Source organism: Caretta caretta, chromosome 7 (genome assembly GCF_965140235.1).
Source record: "Caretta caretta isolate rCarCar2 chromosome 7, rCarCar1.hap1, whole genome shotgun sequence".
Taxonomy (NCBI): domain Eukaryota; kingdom Metazoa; phylum Chordata; order Testudines; family Cheloniidae; genus Caretta; species Caretta caretta.
This window is the reverse complement of record NC_134212.1, coordinates 79265748-79283062: the sequence shown is the minus strand read 5'-3', so window position 1 is coordinate 79283062 and position 17315 is coordinate 79265748. Positions and strand designations below refer to the sequence as shown.

Sequence of the window (17315 nt, the reverse complement as noted above, 5' to 3'; positions counted from 1 at the left end):
AAGAACCAACTTTACTCAGACCAGGCTAGAAACTGACACGCACATGGTAACTTTATCAGTCACCCACAACATCAAAACTCCAAACGGAGTAGATTTTATGAAATTCAGCAGTGCTTTAGCAATCATTACTCTGTACTGGTGCACTATCTTTAAAGATGTTTTTTTTTTTTTTTTTACTCTTGCTTTGACACATGGATGAACAGACCTACATGCTGTTTTTAAAAAATCATCAGAAAAAGTAAAAAATTAGTTTGGATTGAAAGGGACTGAAATGAAATGAAATGGGGGGAGGGATAGTTCAGAGGTTTGAGCATTGGCCTGCTAAACCCAGGGTTGTGAGTCCAATCCTTGAGGGGGCCATTGGGGATCTGGGGCAAAAATTGGGGATTGGTCCTGCTTTGAGCAGGGGGTTGGACTAGATGACCTCCTGAGGTCCCTTCCAACCCTGATATTCTATGATTCTATGAAAGTCAGTCCATCACATAAAATAGCAGCAGTTACTAGTTATTTCCGCCTGCATGCCAAACATAAATATAACTTTTTCTTAAATCAGTCTATTTTAAAAAGTGGTTAGAATTCAGTGTCTATGGAAAGCTGATAATTGGGGCTGCAGCCCCACATTAACAGAATAAGCTACCTGTTGCACGGAAACTGACACCAATGTTATATGGTTTTAATAAATGTTTGATCCTTCACTTGCTCACCAGTATAATATAAATGGAGGCTGCAAATGCTCAATGCAGTTTAATATTTCAGACTGAGTGATCTTGCATTCTATTAGCATTGTATTGAAGTGTGTTATGGTAATATAGTATATCTTATCCTCCTCAAGCACTCATGCAAATGAGATGTATATCTCATGAGGCTATCCCATTGAGAAAAGTTTTACATTAAAAAGGGGAAAAAATGCTTACTTGTACTTCTGTTTCTCTGAAGATATAATTCCAAAAGGATTTCTATTCCTAAGCCTTGGGTCATTACCACAAGCCTGGAAGAACTACCTCAGCGCTTAAAGAATTTTGACACTTGAGGCTTGCAGTAGTAGGACAGAGAGAGAGTCAGGTCCCCTACTGGCTGGTGTATGCTGGATATAAATGCTTCCCTTTGAATATTCCAGTCAGTTCCTTTGGTTTCACAGGATGTGAAACTCCCAGGATGGTCATCCAATTCAAAATGGTTAATTAGGACTCAAAATAAGTCCCACCCCCAAAACACAAAAACTAAGTGCAAACACTGAGGCACCTTAAAAGGGACTAACCCACAAACTCTGAGGGGAGTTATGGTTGCTGAATGAGAATCCCTTCATAATGGTATCTCCAGAGAACAAGACTTACACATAAGTAATTCTTTCTTCTCTAAAGATCCTATCCACCATGATTCTTACTCCTAAACAGTAGGAACCGGGAAGAATGTCCCAAAAGAAAAAATTGGCAATCTTGATATATGCAGCAACAACATGGCTATTGCCAATAGCGAGAAAAAGAAGCAGGCTTAGTTTTAATTACAACTGAGTTCAGCACTTTGATGATAACTGCCTATCTGGTCTTAGTCAGGGGAAGGATCTACACCAGCATGGGAGGTGTTAGCACCAAGTCCTGGAGCTCAAAAGCTGTGGCTAGCTCAGGCTTACACTTTGAGAATTTACCCTTTGTAGTACTCCGGTCTGGCCTTGGGCTAGACTTACAGGAATCCCTAGGATGCCTTAAAGAGGGATTTCAGGCACTCCAATATCTTTTTCAGTACACTGGGTAACAAACTGACAGGCAAATTGACATACCCACATATCAAGGTCAACTCCTAGGCAAATGACGTACCAAATACAGTTATGCAAACTGGACACAATCGTGTTGCACTAATATTCATATGTTCGCCGAACTTAAAACTACAATCTCTTTCTAGTTTCCATTCTTATATTTCTTTCCATTCAGTACAAACTAAAAATTCATACAGACAATGACTTGTTTATATTGCTCTATATTCTATACACTGAAATGTAAGTATAATATTTATATTCCAATTGATTTATTTTACAATATGGTAAAATAAGAAACTAAGCAATTTTTCAGTAATAACTTGCTGTGACACTTCTATATTTTTATGTCTGATTTTGTAAGCAAGTATTTTTTAAGTGAGATGTAACTTGGGGGTACGCAAGACAAATCAGACTCCTGAAAGGGGTACAGTTGCCTGGAAAGGTTGAGAGCCTCTGCCGAACTGTATCTCAATAGTAACACTACTATTTTGTAATATTAAGTAAAATAAAATGTACATGAGTAGATAGCTCAAGATTCTACAATGAATCTGGTAGGATTTTTTAAAAACTACTGTAATTGTGCAAATACAATTTGTCACAACTTTATTCAATAGTTTGTACCATGTCCAGTTCTAATGCAACTAAAACATCTCCAAAATATACAGCCTTTACTAGGTCCCTACTATTTCCTAACAGATTAGTTGAGTTTAATTGTAAAACAATTATCTGTAGATAGACTAGCTCAAGTTTACTTAGACAACAGTACATACTCACCAGAATTTTCTGGTAAAAACATGGTAAATATACATGTAAACCCTGCAAATATCAGGAAAAAAGTTGTAGTTTTACGTCTTCCAGACCTAAGAGGAAAAAGAGTACATGGTTAGATAAGGTTAAAATCTAATCTCATCAAGACAGAAAACTTGCCTTTTTGTATTTGTCCGTGAAAAGCCCAGGGCTGTAATAATAATAATTACAGACATATTGTACCATGTTTCAGACAGCGGTTTCAGTTATGTAATTACATACTTTTTTAATTACGACGCATTAGTATTCTCAGAGACTGCTTTCTAGCAAAATGTTTCATTTTTTTCAACACAGTTTTAGTGAATTCATTGTTCATGAAAACTGTCAACTTCTGCAACAAATGAGCGAGGGTGTCCTACAAACAGCAGCCTCATTCACTACACAGCCTTGATTCATTCTGTGAGCACAATCCATTCTGTACAAAGAATGAGGCTGGGATCCTGTGGAAAATATAATACATGTTCGAGTAATTAAGAGATTATATACTAATGCATACACACAAGGGGACTGAATTAAGGCTGGATAGGCAACCTTCATTCTGGCCTTTCTAACCCCTGAGTGCTTGATTATGAAACCTTAATATTCTTTTACATAGTTTTTGTTGTAATATAAAGTAAAAAGTATAAAATTCATTTTATATTTAAATCTTAACAAGAATACATACGACTCCACAAAGGCTATTTCCACACTTGTTTACTCTGGAATAAAAGTGAAGTGGACCTGACTGAGAAGCACCAGCCAACAGTCATATTTGCAGTACTATATTATATACAATTGATATTTACTTACAAAGGATTACAAATAGATTTGATTCTCAGTCAGTAAATTAGAAAATCACTGATAGTTCAACTGAAAAGTTAAATATATTTCTAGAATAGTGAACGTGCCTGTTACTCAGTTTACACTGTAAAATATATTAGCTATATCTATAAATTTCTCTTAACAGCAGAATTCTGGATTCTTTACAATCAATGTAGAATATTTGCATTAAAATGATCCTTTTCACCCTTTTGAAACAAAATGTAAGAATTTCTTAATACGTTGTAGATTAAGGCTAATACCAAACTTCAGGCTACCTGGCTTGTTACAGATAATACCTTTTAAACTTTTATAACTACATACATCGCTATGCCCTCATAATAATGAATTTAAAAAAAAGTTCTCAAATACAGATGAATATATTTTAAACAAATTGCACAGGGACTAAGCCGCTTATGTCCCATGAATGTATGTTATACAGTTTAAATTGAAGTCCTTGATCATTTTAGCTTGGCAATCTTACAAGCTCAGTGAGTTTATATGTGAAATCCTGGCCCCAATGAAGTCAGTGGAGTTTGCCACTGACGTAAATAGGGCCAGGACTTCACACCAACTTCCTTGAATGGCAGTGGGACTGCAGTTTTACATAGCTTTGGATTTCTAGAGCTAATGCTTAGCTTTTGGCACTGACAAAATTTTTTGTAACTGAGGGCCTCCAAAAACAGAGAGAAATATGAAAAATTATGGACTAAGTGATTATTACTTTAAAAATACTGAACCATTTTTTCTTCATAACTGGCTTCATATTTTAATGCTTGATAAAAACAAGCTAAGTTCAAAGTTCTTGCTACTTCAATTTGTTTAGTTATTTGGGTGCAAACTTTCTAATCCTGTGGGAATTCTGCGCCACTACGCATGTACAGAATTAATGTCCCCAACAAATTTGTCTCTCCATACTAAGCCCCTCTACAGTTAGATTCTGCTGGGCTGAGCCTGCCTGCCCATACCTGCTGTGCCTAGCACAGAATGGCAGGGCCTGGGGTGTTTCTGGGACAGGCCTAACCCTTGCACTGTGTCAGGGTTGGGTACAGCCTCACCACTGAGTCCCTGTCCAGGAGTAAGGGGGCTGCAAGCTGATCTCCCACCTCTATGCAGCTAGTGGTCTGTGCTCCTCACTGCCATGCTGGAGCCTCCATATTTATATATTGACAAAGTTTGCAGAATTTTAAAATATTGTGGGCAGAATTTTTAATTTTTGGATCAGAATTTCCTCAAGAATAAGATATATAAAAAGAGTATTCTATCCATACTGACAATTATTTTACTCAAATTTTTCCAAAGATAAAAAAAGTTCCTACTTAGGCTGACACTAAACATTGAAAAATTCAACCTAATAGGATAAAGTTAGGTGACACCAAAAAGAGAGGGGTGGAAAATGCTAAACACATTCCTGCCTTAAGTACAGGAGGCCCTACAGTTAACTGCCTCCCAAGAGAAAGACAAAGAGGACAAGGTAACACCTTTTATTGGGCCAACTTCTGCTGGTGAAAGAGACAAACTTTCAAGCTTACAGAGAACTTTTCAGGGAAAAACAGTTTCAGAAGTACATAGTATCTTACCATTAGAAAAAAAAAAAAGCTAAAATAAGCTTTTCCCTATTTTATATATATATATATATATATATATATATATGATTCTAGCCTTACAATACAGACATAAAACTATAAAGTTACTATTCTTACCAGGATTTCTCAATAAAAAACATGCAGAGAGGAAATGCAGGAACTTCTATAAGGCCATAAAGAGCTACATTTAGATATAGATTTCCTCCTAATTCACCGGCATTGAATGTTAGGCCATAGTATACAAGGCTGCAGACATACCTGAAAACATCCATAAAGTTTGATTAGTTTTGGTAATAAGCATTTAAAGCTAAGATCTTAAGTTAAAATTTCTTTAAATACGTACTAGTAGTACAAAAAGAGAATTATTTCACACACAGCATTATGGATCCCATTCAAAGAAAGAAAAGATACCACAGCTTCTACTTAAATTCACAAAGAAACCCGATCTTCTTGCCAAAGTACCACCATAAATATTATATAATATTATATTTATATACATACACACACACACAAACACCCCCCAACCTGGGGAGATTTGACATTCCATAAGTATTTTTAAAAACTGTTTAATAGACTGAATAGATGTTAACTTCTACTCTATTAAATATATAGCTAAGTTTGCTATACATCAGACAGGTCCATGAAAGTAGAACAGACTGTCCAGCCTCATGAGAAAAATTCATGTAACAAATATAAAAAGGATAATAAAGTATATTGTCCAGGTAGGAGCAAAGATTCACTCTCATGGATTAAATATATTACCTCTTTTGACACAAGCAGTTTGCCAAATTCAGGGTGTTGCAGGTTGTTCCAGTTAGAAGTTGATATTGAAATCAGGTATTTTCTTTGATGCTGTCACTGTGCCTCAGTGGGTCACAGCTGAGAATGCCAGATTCAGGACTAACTGCTGAGAAATAGGGCAGACTCTCTCCAAACTGGTGGTCATTCTTTCATTCGATTATACCAAACCAGTAACAAAAGTAAACTACTGGAATAAACTGCTGGCTTGTAAAGTCTCTCTGGTAACTTCTGTTGTTCAGTGTTTGGCTGCGTGTGTGTTCTCTCTATTCCAGTTCTGAGCAGATAGTTGGCACAGCAGACTTGACTGAACTGCTCAATAAGCATAGACCCGTTCATAGTGAAGGAAGATGGTCAGGTTTATTGTTAATGAAGCACAGTTCTAATGTCCTGACTCAATGGTTACGGGCATGGTGGCAGATATCATAGGTTGTAGGAGGCTGGGCCTCCCCAAACAGCCAGACATTGGCCTGCCCATGCTCCACCCCCAGTTCCCCCTGTGCGGTGGCCCCGGCTCAGGCAGCTCAGCCTGCCCTCCTGGTGCTCCGGGGCTCCGGCAGGGGGTGGGGCTGGAGGCTAGGCTTCCCCAGCTGGCAGTTCACATGCCGCCCATGGTTACAGGTACACTAACACAGGATTGCCTGTTGCAATGGACTAGCTCAGTTAACAGCAGGACTTCCCATTATCCCCTAGGCCAGCCAAAGACACTCCCTCTGAGATACCTCTTTATACACCGATACAAATAAGTTACGTATTGCCCCTCTGATGTGGTTAGGTGTCATCCTCTGATGTATTTAGGTGACCCTCATTACCTTGTACATGTTGTTTCAATCAAAACATCTCTATCCATTATGCTGTCATCCTGACCTTATCTTTAAGATGGGTCAGCATGTTCCTATTATCTTTGGGGAATGTTGGTATCGAGGTGTTCTGGTACCACCTTTCTGGAATCCGTTTCCGTGTGTGTTCTGTACCTAGCACTTCTTAGTAATGTGTGTTTCTGAAATATCAACCCTGTTCTTACCAGATGCTGTGAGCAAGGCCTGTCTCTTGCTCACAACCTGACTTTGCTTTATAGCAGCAAAGCTTTGACCACTACTTCAACCCAGGCCTCATACCAGGCCTTTGATACAAGGGCTTATGTCTCAGGCTCTCTTCCTACCACAACTTCCAAAAGTTTTTGTTGCAAATCCACAGTCTAGAGAATCAGAGCAGGAAAGAAACAACATGGAGATCTCGGGGTATTTCATATCCTCTGCCATGTGCCTGGAAATTTACTGTCTCAAACAAAGCTCACACCCCAGTTTGTGGAAAGTTACTGACACAAGATGGAGTCCAGGGTCACAAGAGTATATCACATGTCCTTACACCGCTTGATGACTCACAGGGGATAGCCATTGGCCCCTTGGAGGCTAGGGCATCCACAGGAAGAGCTATCTGGGCGGAATGAGTTTCTTCTATGGCCCATTGTGAGAGCTAAGTGTCATTGATGAGTCATCAATACATAGCTGTTTGGTCTTGATGTAAATCTCATCTGGTTGGTGTTACCCAGCAATACAGCACATATGTATGATGCCAGCACATAGCCAATATTTATGACTTCAGATTAAAAAAAATGATACATTCATATAAATAGGATAATCATACTTACAAATCATAACTTTTCCACTGACACCTCACATGACATACTTTGGACAAGATTTGTTGTAATTGTATAACAATGGCAATATCAATGACATAAATGGCCCTATTCAATCATTCAGCATCACAGATGCAATCTTGTTTATTTACAAAGAATGTACAAAGTCCTCTTTGCCGCGAACACAGGAGGAACCCAAAAACAGGAGATAGGCGTGAGGGTTAGGATTAGCAATTCTTTTGCCAGCACCAAACCCAGAAACGCCACTTCTCTCAAGGTCACAAACCAGGCTTGTCCAGGCTGTGTGTGTCATAGAAATCATAGAATATCAAGGTTGGAAGGGACCTCAGGAGGTCATCTAGTCCAACTCCCTGCTCAAAGCAGGACCAATCCCCAATTTTTGCCCCAGCTCCCTAAATGGCCCCCTCAAGGATTGAACTCACAATCCTGGGTTTAGCAGGCCAATGCTCAAACCACTGAGCTATCCCTCCTCCCTAAAGGAGGTGTCTTTCTCCCTATATTACTGCACATGGTGAGTAACCTTTTCTTCATTGAGTGATGTCCCTATGGGTGCTCAACTGTAAGCGACTATATAGCAGTGTCCCTAATGGAAGGCTGGGGCTTTGGAGTGGCATTTAATGCAGATGATAGGACAGTGTGTCCTAGCAGAGTATTTGATGCCGCATCCTGAGTAATGGCGTAGTGAAGGCTAAAAAAGTGTCCACTAATGCCCATGTGGCCACTTTGCAAATGTCAGCAATCGGAACATTGTTGAGAAAGGCAATCAAGATGGAGAGAGAGTGGGTGGAATGTGCTCTAGCTCCAGAAGAGTGTTGATTGTGTAGTTGGTAGGACAGAAGTATACACTGCAAGATCCGCTTGGAAATGGCCCTATCTGTTGATCTTTTGGCTATTGAGAGGAATAAGGAGGACTTGGGCTCTGTCCCCTTGGATCTTGTGGAGTACTCTGAACAGAAGGCAGAAGGGAGGAAAGACAGAGTCACCGCACTTCCCAATTAAGGAGGAATGCATCTCCCAGGGATCCATATCCTAGGCCCACTCTCAAGTAAAACTGAGGACAGCAGGCATTCTCTGGTTTGGCAAATAGATCTATGGTGGGGAATTCCCAGCAGTTGAAGATGTGCTGAAGGGCTCGTGTATCTAGTTCCCATCTTGATCATGGAAGAATCTCCTGCTCAGTGAGTCCGCAGTGGCGTTCTGGTGTCCAGGGAAGTATGCAGCTGAGATGGTGATGCCGTGCTGGATACACCAATTCTATAATTTCAGTGCCTCCAAGCATAGCAAATGGGACCTCGCTCTACCTTGCCTGTTGATGTAGAACATGCAGGCACTATTGTCTGTCATGACTCTGATAGTGCAATGTGTGATCAGTGGGAGAAAATGTAGGCAGGCATTGCGAACTGCTTGTAACTCTAGGAGGTTGATGTGTAGAGTGAATTCAGTTAAGGACCATCTGCCCTGCCCTGTATGAGTGTGAAGGTGCGCTCTCCAACAGATTAAGGCGGCATCGGTTGTTAGTATCATGGACGGTGCTGGTTGAAGGAAAGGAACCCCAACACGGATGTTTCTGGGCTGCGTCCACCAGAGTAGTGAGTCTTTGACCATCATAGGCATGGATAGAAGTTTGTGAAGGCTGTGTCTGTGAGGAACATAGACTGTACGTAGCCACACCTAAAAATAGCACATGTGTAACTGTTTATACTTTACTACAAATGTGGCAGCTGCCATATGGCTAAGTAGCTGACATGTCCTGGCTGAGATCTGGGGATAGGTTCTCACCATGGATACAAGATTGACTATAGCGAAAAATCGGTGAGCTGGGAGGAAGGCTCTGGGTTATATGGCATACAATTGTGCCCTGATAAACTCCAGTTGTTGCACTGATTTTAGCATAGATTTCTCCAAGTTTTATGTGAAGGCCAGGGCTCAAGAAAAGGTCCATTGTCATTCAGGTAGCGTGAAGGGCATCAGTTTCAGATGAGGCCTTGAAGAGACAGTCGAAATATGGAAATATTACGACTCCCTCTTTGCGTAGGTAGGCAGCCACTGCCACAAGGACTTTGGAGAATGAGGGGCTGTACAGAGTCTGAAGGGCATTTGTATATTTGTATAGATAGTGATCAGTCCTCATGATGAATCAGAGGAACCATCTGTGGGCAGGGTGCATTGTGATGTGAAAATACATGTCTTGGAGGTGAAGGGCTGAGAACCAGTCCCCCTGTTCCAGTGCTCGGATAATGGTGGAGAAAGTAACCATCTTGAAGCATTGCAGTTTGTCGAACCTGTATAGGTTTCAAAGATCTAGGATCAGTCTCTACCCGTTGGATCAGAAAATAATGGGAGTAAAAACCCTTCCCTCTGTGCTGGGATGGGACCAGCTCTATGGCTCCCTGTTCCAGAAGGTGGTTTATTTCTCCTCATGGAATGCGTTTGTAAGAATGGTCCCTGAAAAGAGAAGGGGAGGGAGGGAGGGCGGCTGGGTGGGTGGGCTAGATAGGAATGGGATGGAGTATCCTTCCTCGATGATCTCTAGAACCCATTTGCCTGAGATATTCAGCAGCCATGATGGAAAGAAAAGGGCTATATGGTCACCAAACTGGCAGGCTGTTGGAGATGGTTGTTGTGACTGGAGCAGGCTTCTTGGGGCCTTGACCACACCTTCAAAATTGTTGTTTGGCCAAAGGTGTGTGAGAGGTAGCTCCTTGAGGAGCATATTATCTGCATTGGATAATATGGAGACTGGATCTGTCTCAGCTTTTAGAGCTCTCCCCAAGGATAGAGTGAGTATATACCTGTAATGGTGCCAGTCGCACTGACAGTGTTCTATTACATAACTTTACTTGTTTGGATTGTTTTACTTATTGGACTAATCATTGTAATAATAAAACTTTCACAGTTACAGGTCTTCCCTAAGTAGTGTTGCCACTTTAGTGCCCCACAGGCAGTAATTCTGACAATTCTAACATATTAGAATGCTAATTGGACAAACTAATCAATAATCTAATCAATAATTAATTAATAGATCAGGCAACATGTGAAAGCTCATGACTAGATGTCATGCCCACACTTTGCCCCCGCTTACATCTACACCGGTCTATTTTGAGCTCAGCGTTTCATTTTTACACCTACATTTTGACAATTCATATATTTAGTATATATTCAGTCAGAATGTAAGATGGAAACAATTATTAATTTCTGCATTAGCATTTAATTTTTTTTTAATGTTTTGTTGTCTCCAGCTAACGTCCTATTAGTCTTTGGAACAGTTTCCAGATAATACAACTTGATCAAAGGTATTACAATGCAATACCGGTACAATGTTTCAGAAAACCAACGCCTAGAATTACTAACAGAAAAACTCAGAATTTTATTCTGAGAATGCTATTATTAAATGAAGGGAAGAAATTGAAAATCTTAAATCAGTTTCTCACCTTTGACTAATTCATGCCATCTCAGCACCACTCCTTTTTACTACTTACCAGATATACATCAAGATGATAGTTCGCCACCGAAGGACTGGGTGTTTTACTAGGTTTAGGACACCAGATGCTGAGTCATTCTTTTTCATTGTTCCTGCACATAGTTTCAATTTTATAGTCAACCTTTCTTTTCCATTACCACAGGCCAGGTATTGAAGCACATCCTCTGCTTCTGCAGTATTCCCCTGGGAATACAGCCATCTCGGTGATTCTGGAAGCATACTACCAAGGCAAGATACAATAGTGAAAGTTCAGTCCTACCAACAAAGTACTGTATCAATCTTCTTTTTCTGCAAAACACCTCAAGTGTTTGTAAAGCACTTTGTAAAGCAACTGTATATTAAGTCTAAACATTTGAGATCTAACTTATAGTACAAGCAAGTTAAAACCCAGATATTTTCTCAGTCAGTTTGTATCAGGTACCCAAATTCTTTTTTCTAAAACCACATAAAATATTGTAGGCAAAATGCTATGATGTCTAAGTATTTTTAAAATGTAATTTAAAGCCAAATCTTGACCGCTGCTGAAATGACACACAAGGGAACAAAATAAAAGAGCACATCAGAAACCTTCTCAATTCCCATTCACTGTGCTGCCCAAGGCAGAATTTTGTCCTTTATGTTAAAGAATGTCTTAACTCTTCACCCCCTAACAGAATACCCACATACTCATACCCAAGGAAAATACCCTCACTTGGTAATTACCTTGACGCTATACCTCAGTACCAATTAAACTCCAGTCTCAGAAAAATTTGGAACTTTAGTTCCACAGTAATATCAAAATGTTTAAAGCCAACTCCAAAACAGTAAAAATCATAATGAAAAATAGTAATACTGAATTGTTAAAACATTTCACTAATTCAAACAAACAAAAAGCTAGCGCAGAAAATTAGGCCTCGCTGCATTTGATTATAATCAACATGATCTTTTTCACATTTACTAGCCTAGCAAATAAAATAATGTTTCAAAAATTCTCTGCTCTTCAAAGTCAATATATCTAAAGGTAATAAAGAAATCCAGACTAATTTTTTTTCCTGGCATACTGAAGACTTACAAAAACAAACACATTTGCCACAAGACAAAAGCATACAAGACACATGCATACACAGTATAACTTAATATTTACTTATTTATTTTGTATTTTAATATTTAATATTTATTTAATTGCTGATTTAAATGATAACAAGCCTCCTAGATAATGTTTGGCAAGTGAGGAATCAACTTCTACAACAGAAAATTCACTTAAAGACACCATAAGCTAGTATTTCTAGAAGAGACAGACCAAAGCTGAACTGATTTGACAAAAGCAACATTAATAAACTAGGTTTCAGAGGAACAGCCGTGTTAGTCTGTATTCGCAAAAAGAAAAGGAGTACTTGTGGCACCTTAGAGACTAACCAATTTATTTGAGCATGAGCTTTCGTGAGCTACAGCTCAAATAAATTGGTTAGTCTCTAAGGTGCCACAAGTACTCCTTTTCTTTTTATTAATAAACTAGGCTTTGATATTATTTTAGTGCCAGTATAATACTGAATTGCTACTTGTCTTAACAGTAGCTATCCAATTTAAATATGTGGAGAAATATTTATTATTGCGGCCTAGCTCATGTTGTAGATGGGGACCTGATATGTGCAAGTGAACCAGAAGTCATCCCCACCCCCATTTTTTTTTTAAATAAAAAAAGGAAAAGGGTTTTCCTATTGTACCTCTGAGTGACAAAAGTTTTACCAACGAAAGTGTGGTGTAGACATAGCCTAAGTAATTTATCTTTCACTTTTGCTCTAGATGCTATACTGTGTCTGAGAACATGAGTTTTACAGAAGAATTCTAGGTAGCATTGCATGCAGATTTAAGGATCTTATTTTTTCACTGGGAAAACAGTTCTAACAAATAGTTTTAAAATAGCCGATCAATTAAATCTGATACTCAATAAGTCTAATTTTTTTTGCAATAGTACAATAGTTTACAGTTTACAGACAGTATTTGTTGATTTCTTACCACTTGATTTCTCCAGTTTTTAGAAGAATATCTTGCTAGTCTACATTGCGAGACAAAAATTTCTCACCTTTTATTTGTTGTTTTAAACAGGAACGAATATATAATGTCTGCCTGGAAATATTTATCAGTATTTATACTTCTAACTTCTGAAATGTAACAGTGCAAAGTGCAAATCCTATCATCCCCTCATTATTTTCCCAAAATGTTATTGGATTAAAATGGTCATCAAGAAGAAAAACTTTAAATTGCCTATCAAAATGGAAGGAGTGGGTTCTCTTCAAAAAGCTTTATCCCATGATTCCTCCCCCCTTTTACATTTCACTTTGGACATTTTGCTATTGTTTTTGTACAATGTTGTTCCAATAAAAGTCATAAAAAACAAACTAGAAAATATAAAAACATTTTAATTTAACTTGGTTTTGTTCCATGTTGTATTTCGGTGTATAAGTTACTTTGTCAGATTCCTTGAAACCAATGTTAAACTTTTCTCATTTCAAAATCTCTGATGCTCTTTAATTAAAATGCAATTAATTTTATTAATTATGTGGTGAGTGGGCTCTTGGAAATAATATTCAAAAACGAAAAATAGGTTTGATAAGACAACATGCAATTCAATTTCTGAAGGAAATTAAATTTTTTTATATGGGCCTCTCCTTTTCATCAAATTAATCTTGGGCCCTACAATTAAGTATCTCAGAAAACAAATTCTATGTCAAAGAGATAGCTCCATTTCTATCATAAATATAACATGCTAGAAAAGCAAATGATGTTAGATGAGGCGTCCCCTCAGCTCTCCCAAATCTGCTTTTTGGGGGACGGGGGGGGAGGATTTTTGTACACTGCAGTATCTTTGCATGACAAGTAATTTCAAAGGCAGGCCTATGTGGAGCCAATATCATGAAGGTGAAACATTGTTTTTTATATTTATTTAGTGTGCATACTTTTGCATTTCTATGACGATACTATATTATGCTAGGAGCTTTAACTACAGTTTTCTGATAATATGTATACGATGCATGATTTCTTTTCACATAATACTTCTAAAGCGTGTCCTGCAACAGCACAAGTCAGACAAAAATTTATTTGACTCTTTAAATATTCATATATCTAAAATTCACTCTATAAATAATGTGCATTAAGAGAATCAATTTAGTATCACCCATCTATTGTATAAACAGCAACCACATGTGGTACTTTCAGAGCTAGGGACACTCAAAACAAGCAAATTCTCCCTGACCCTTTAACGATACATGCAGAACTCAGTGAATGCTAAAATTATTTGATAACAGAGACCACTCTCTTGGCCAGCTCACAGCTCATACCCTCTGGCAGCCCTCATCGTCCCTCTGCAGATTTGCCACTGCATTTTCTTGGACAGTTATCACACAACTGCTTGCTTCATGGGTCTTTGTCCACCACAACTTTAACAGCATGCTGGCAAACCATCTCCTCTTATGACAGGTTTCAGAGTAGCTGCCGTGTTAGTCTGTATCCGCAAAAAGAACAGGAGTACTTGTGGCACCTTAAAGACTAACAAATTTATTTGAGCGTAAGCTTCGTGGGCTACAGTCCACTTCATTGGATGCATAGAATGGAACATACAGGGAGAAGATAGATAGATAGATAAACACATACAGAGACCATGAAAAGGTGGAGTAGGAGGCTAATTAATTAAGATGAGCTATTATCAGCAGGAGAAATCTCCTCTTATGGGTTCCGCTGTCCCTACCCTATGCTGCTCCTGTCCTCTTATTCCTCCGTTTTTACCCCAGCTCCTGATGAGTCACTAGTACTTCACTTATTACACAAGTCAGAAGGAAGAGGTTAAAAGATTTCTGTGTACCAGCACTACCAAATGGAGATATATTTAACAACATTAAGGCAAAGCTTCTGGCTTCTGATGCTTCAGTGTCAATGAGGTTTACCTACATGATAAAGACAGGGAGGGTAGGCTTCCTTTGGCATCTTTTCTTCAAAGTCAAGTAAAATCTCAAAACCTTTGTTTTATTAGTGAAAACATCTGCCAAAAAAACTCTTCCACCTTTGATTTCATATATGCACTAACCTTATCTTGCTTTGAATATAAAAATCAACCGTACTTCCATTGCTCTATCTTTCAACAACAAAATAAGGTATTTTTGTTAAACTGCTATACATTATATTCTTATACACATAACAAATTTGAACTACTTACAAAGAAAGAAGAAAGAAGAAAACCCCTGGAGAATTTGATACAAATGCGAGGAAGCGCCATTCTCGTATGTAGTAACCCAGTAAGGCATAAACTGCTATGCCGACTGCAAATGTTAAATTTGTTAACGAGCCTGAAAATAAAAACAAAAAAAGTTACTACATCAAACAATGACAAAAGCCCACACTCAGATGCCTCAAATTTCTAAGCAGTGAAATACACTAAGTATATACTCTTCCTACAGTACATAAAGTCTTTGCAACATTCTTGTGCAGTTATTATATTGCTTTGAGTTCATTTGAATAAGTTAACTGATTCTGATAGTATATGGATTATATATATGTATTTACAGAATTTTAATATTTAATTGTTTTGTGGAAGGCAATAAAAGCAAAGCTCAATGTAAAAACTGAATAGAGAAGCTGAGGTGGGAGAGGAAGTGAAGGGAAATACTATAACGGATTTAATTGGATGCATGATGACAATCTGGAGTGGTCGTGAGTCAGACAAAACTGGAAGAGAACTCTAAAACTGGAAGGGTAGTTTGTATTGTATAGAAAAAACATGAACTTGAGTGATACTAGGGTAAACTTACCAAACCTTTCTGAAGAACAAATATCTATAAAAGGTGTTATGGAAAATATATAGTCAATGTCAATCACTAAAGCCTAAGAGCAAACTTTTTCAGTCAATTATGTGAAATATAGTACTAAACTGGAAGTTCTCAAACTGTGGTTGATGGAGCCTTGGCCACTGCTGGCAGCTAGAAGCTCTTCTTTAGCACTGCTATCAGGAGCATTATTATTAGCTCCCTCTCCCTGCCAGCCATTGATCTGTTCTTCAGCACTCCCTACTCAACAGCTGAGAGGTACTAAAACAACAAAGCACCTGAAATGGCAAGGAGCGGAGTATCTCTTCAGCCCATCAGGGGCCAGCCCTGCAGGGGAAAAGACTGGGAACAGCTGAGATAGACAAACAAGAGGCAGACAGAGACAACATGAGTCGGAAAAGTAGAGACAAACAAATGGGAAGGACTGGGGGGGGGGGGGGGGGGAGAATCAGTAATTGAAAGAACAGGAAGATAGAACAAAAGAAAAACCTACTCCCTCATTCCCAAAAGACAAGAAAATATAAAGAAACAAAAAAAAAAGTGTGTGTAAAGATTGAAGAAATAAAAGGGGAACATAAGTTCACAGCACCACAGTTAAACATTTAGGGCCAAATTCTACCCTCAGTTACTCCAATGTAAATCCACTAAAATTAGAGTTTTTCTACATTTACAAAGTGCGATGGAGAGCCGAATCTCAACCTTTATAATTAAATGTACATTAAATACTCGCACTGTTAGAGCAGAGAGACATTTTTAAAACATTTGATGCAGTACAGAATACGAAAAAAAACCCAGATATGTGCTAGCTTTATTTTTGTGGGACAGGAGAAATAAACTACTTTAAAAAAATGGTGATGGAGGGAATGGGGGAAGACTTCTTGCCATCATAAATATTTTCTCAAAACACTGATGGTGAAATTGGGAAGTTGGGGGAAAAGGGGGTTTCTGGTAAAAAATTTGTAATGCAAAATAGTCCACAGATTGTTTTGGGAATCATTATGCTAATCTTGAAATATCACCACTACATTGTTGTTAATCACACTGGTCCCAATCCTGCAGTCCTTATTCAAGCAAAATTTTCACTGAAATCATTGGTATTTTGGGTGGAATATTGCATTTATTTGATTCATGATAGTCCTTAATATGTACTAAAATAACTTCATACATTTAGAATTATTTCTAAAATTGCAAGAATTTACAAAAAAGAAAGTTTTGGGTAAGATATTAGCATCATTCTTAAATCTTACCTGTTAATGCCCAGAAAGACTTTCCTACATATTCTTGTGTCAAGACAAAAGACACTAGAGACATTCCACCATTCATAATCCCAACAATGAAGCGTGACATTGCAAAAATTTCATAATTTGGAGCAAATGCTGTGACATATCCAAAAATGACATCGAAGAACAGACCTGAACAAAACAGAGTATAAAAATCTGGTCTATCAGTCTTCTCAAATAGTGTAAATTCAGAAAAGAGGGAAGGAAGGAAGGAAGGAAAGAACAGGACTGAATTATTTACTGTAACTAGTGTTCTAAAGGTAGTATCTCTGTGGATTCACACACTTGGGGTTACAAACATCTCGGGTAACACGAGGCCTCCAAGGGGCTCCAAATTGTTAGTATCTATTACCTCA

At 38.3% G+C, this 17315-nt stretch overlaps 1 protein-coding gene across 5 annotated transcripts in view; it reads right to left on the bottom strand.

The window, feature by feature from the left end:
- The window catches only part of LOC125639309 (solute carrier family 22 member 15-like), a 66783-nt gene that overhangs the window by 24492 nt on the left and 24976 nt on the right, over positions 1 to 17315 (bottom strand). For 4 of the 5 annotated variants that reach the window (XM_075130828.1, XM_075130826.1, XM_075130827.1 and 1 more), the window contains exons 4-8: positions 16927 to 17091; positions 15073 to 15202; positions 10882 to 11103; positions 5062 to 5202; positions 2528 to 2613 (exon numbers count right to left, since the gene is read on the bottom strand). In XM_075130828.1, the coding sequence (XP_074986929.1) occupies positions 2528 to 2613; positions 5062 to 5202; positions 10882 to 11103; positions 15073 to 15202; positions 16927 to 17091 (744 nt within the window). The remainder of the gene's footprint in view (positions 1 to 2527; positions 2614 to 5061; positions 5203 to 10881; positions 11104 to 15072; positions 15203 to 16926; positions 17092 to 17315) is intronic. The other variant, XM_075130829.1, reaches the window with a different exon arrangement.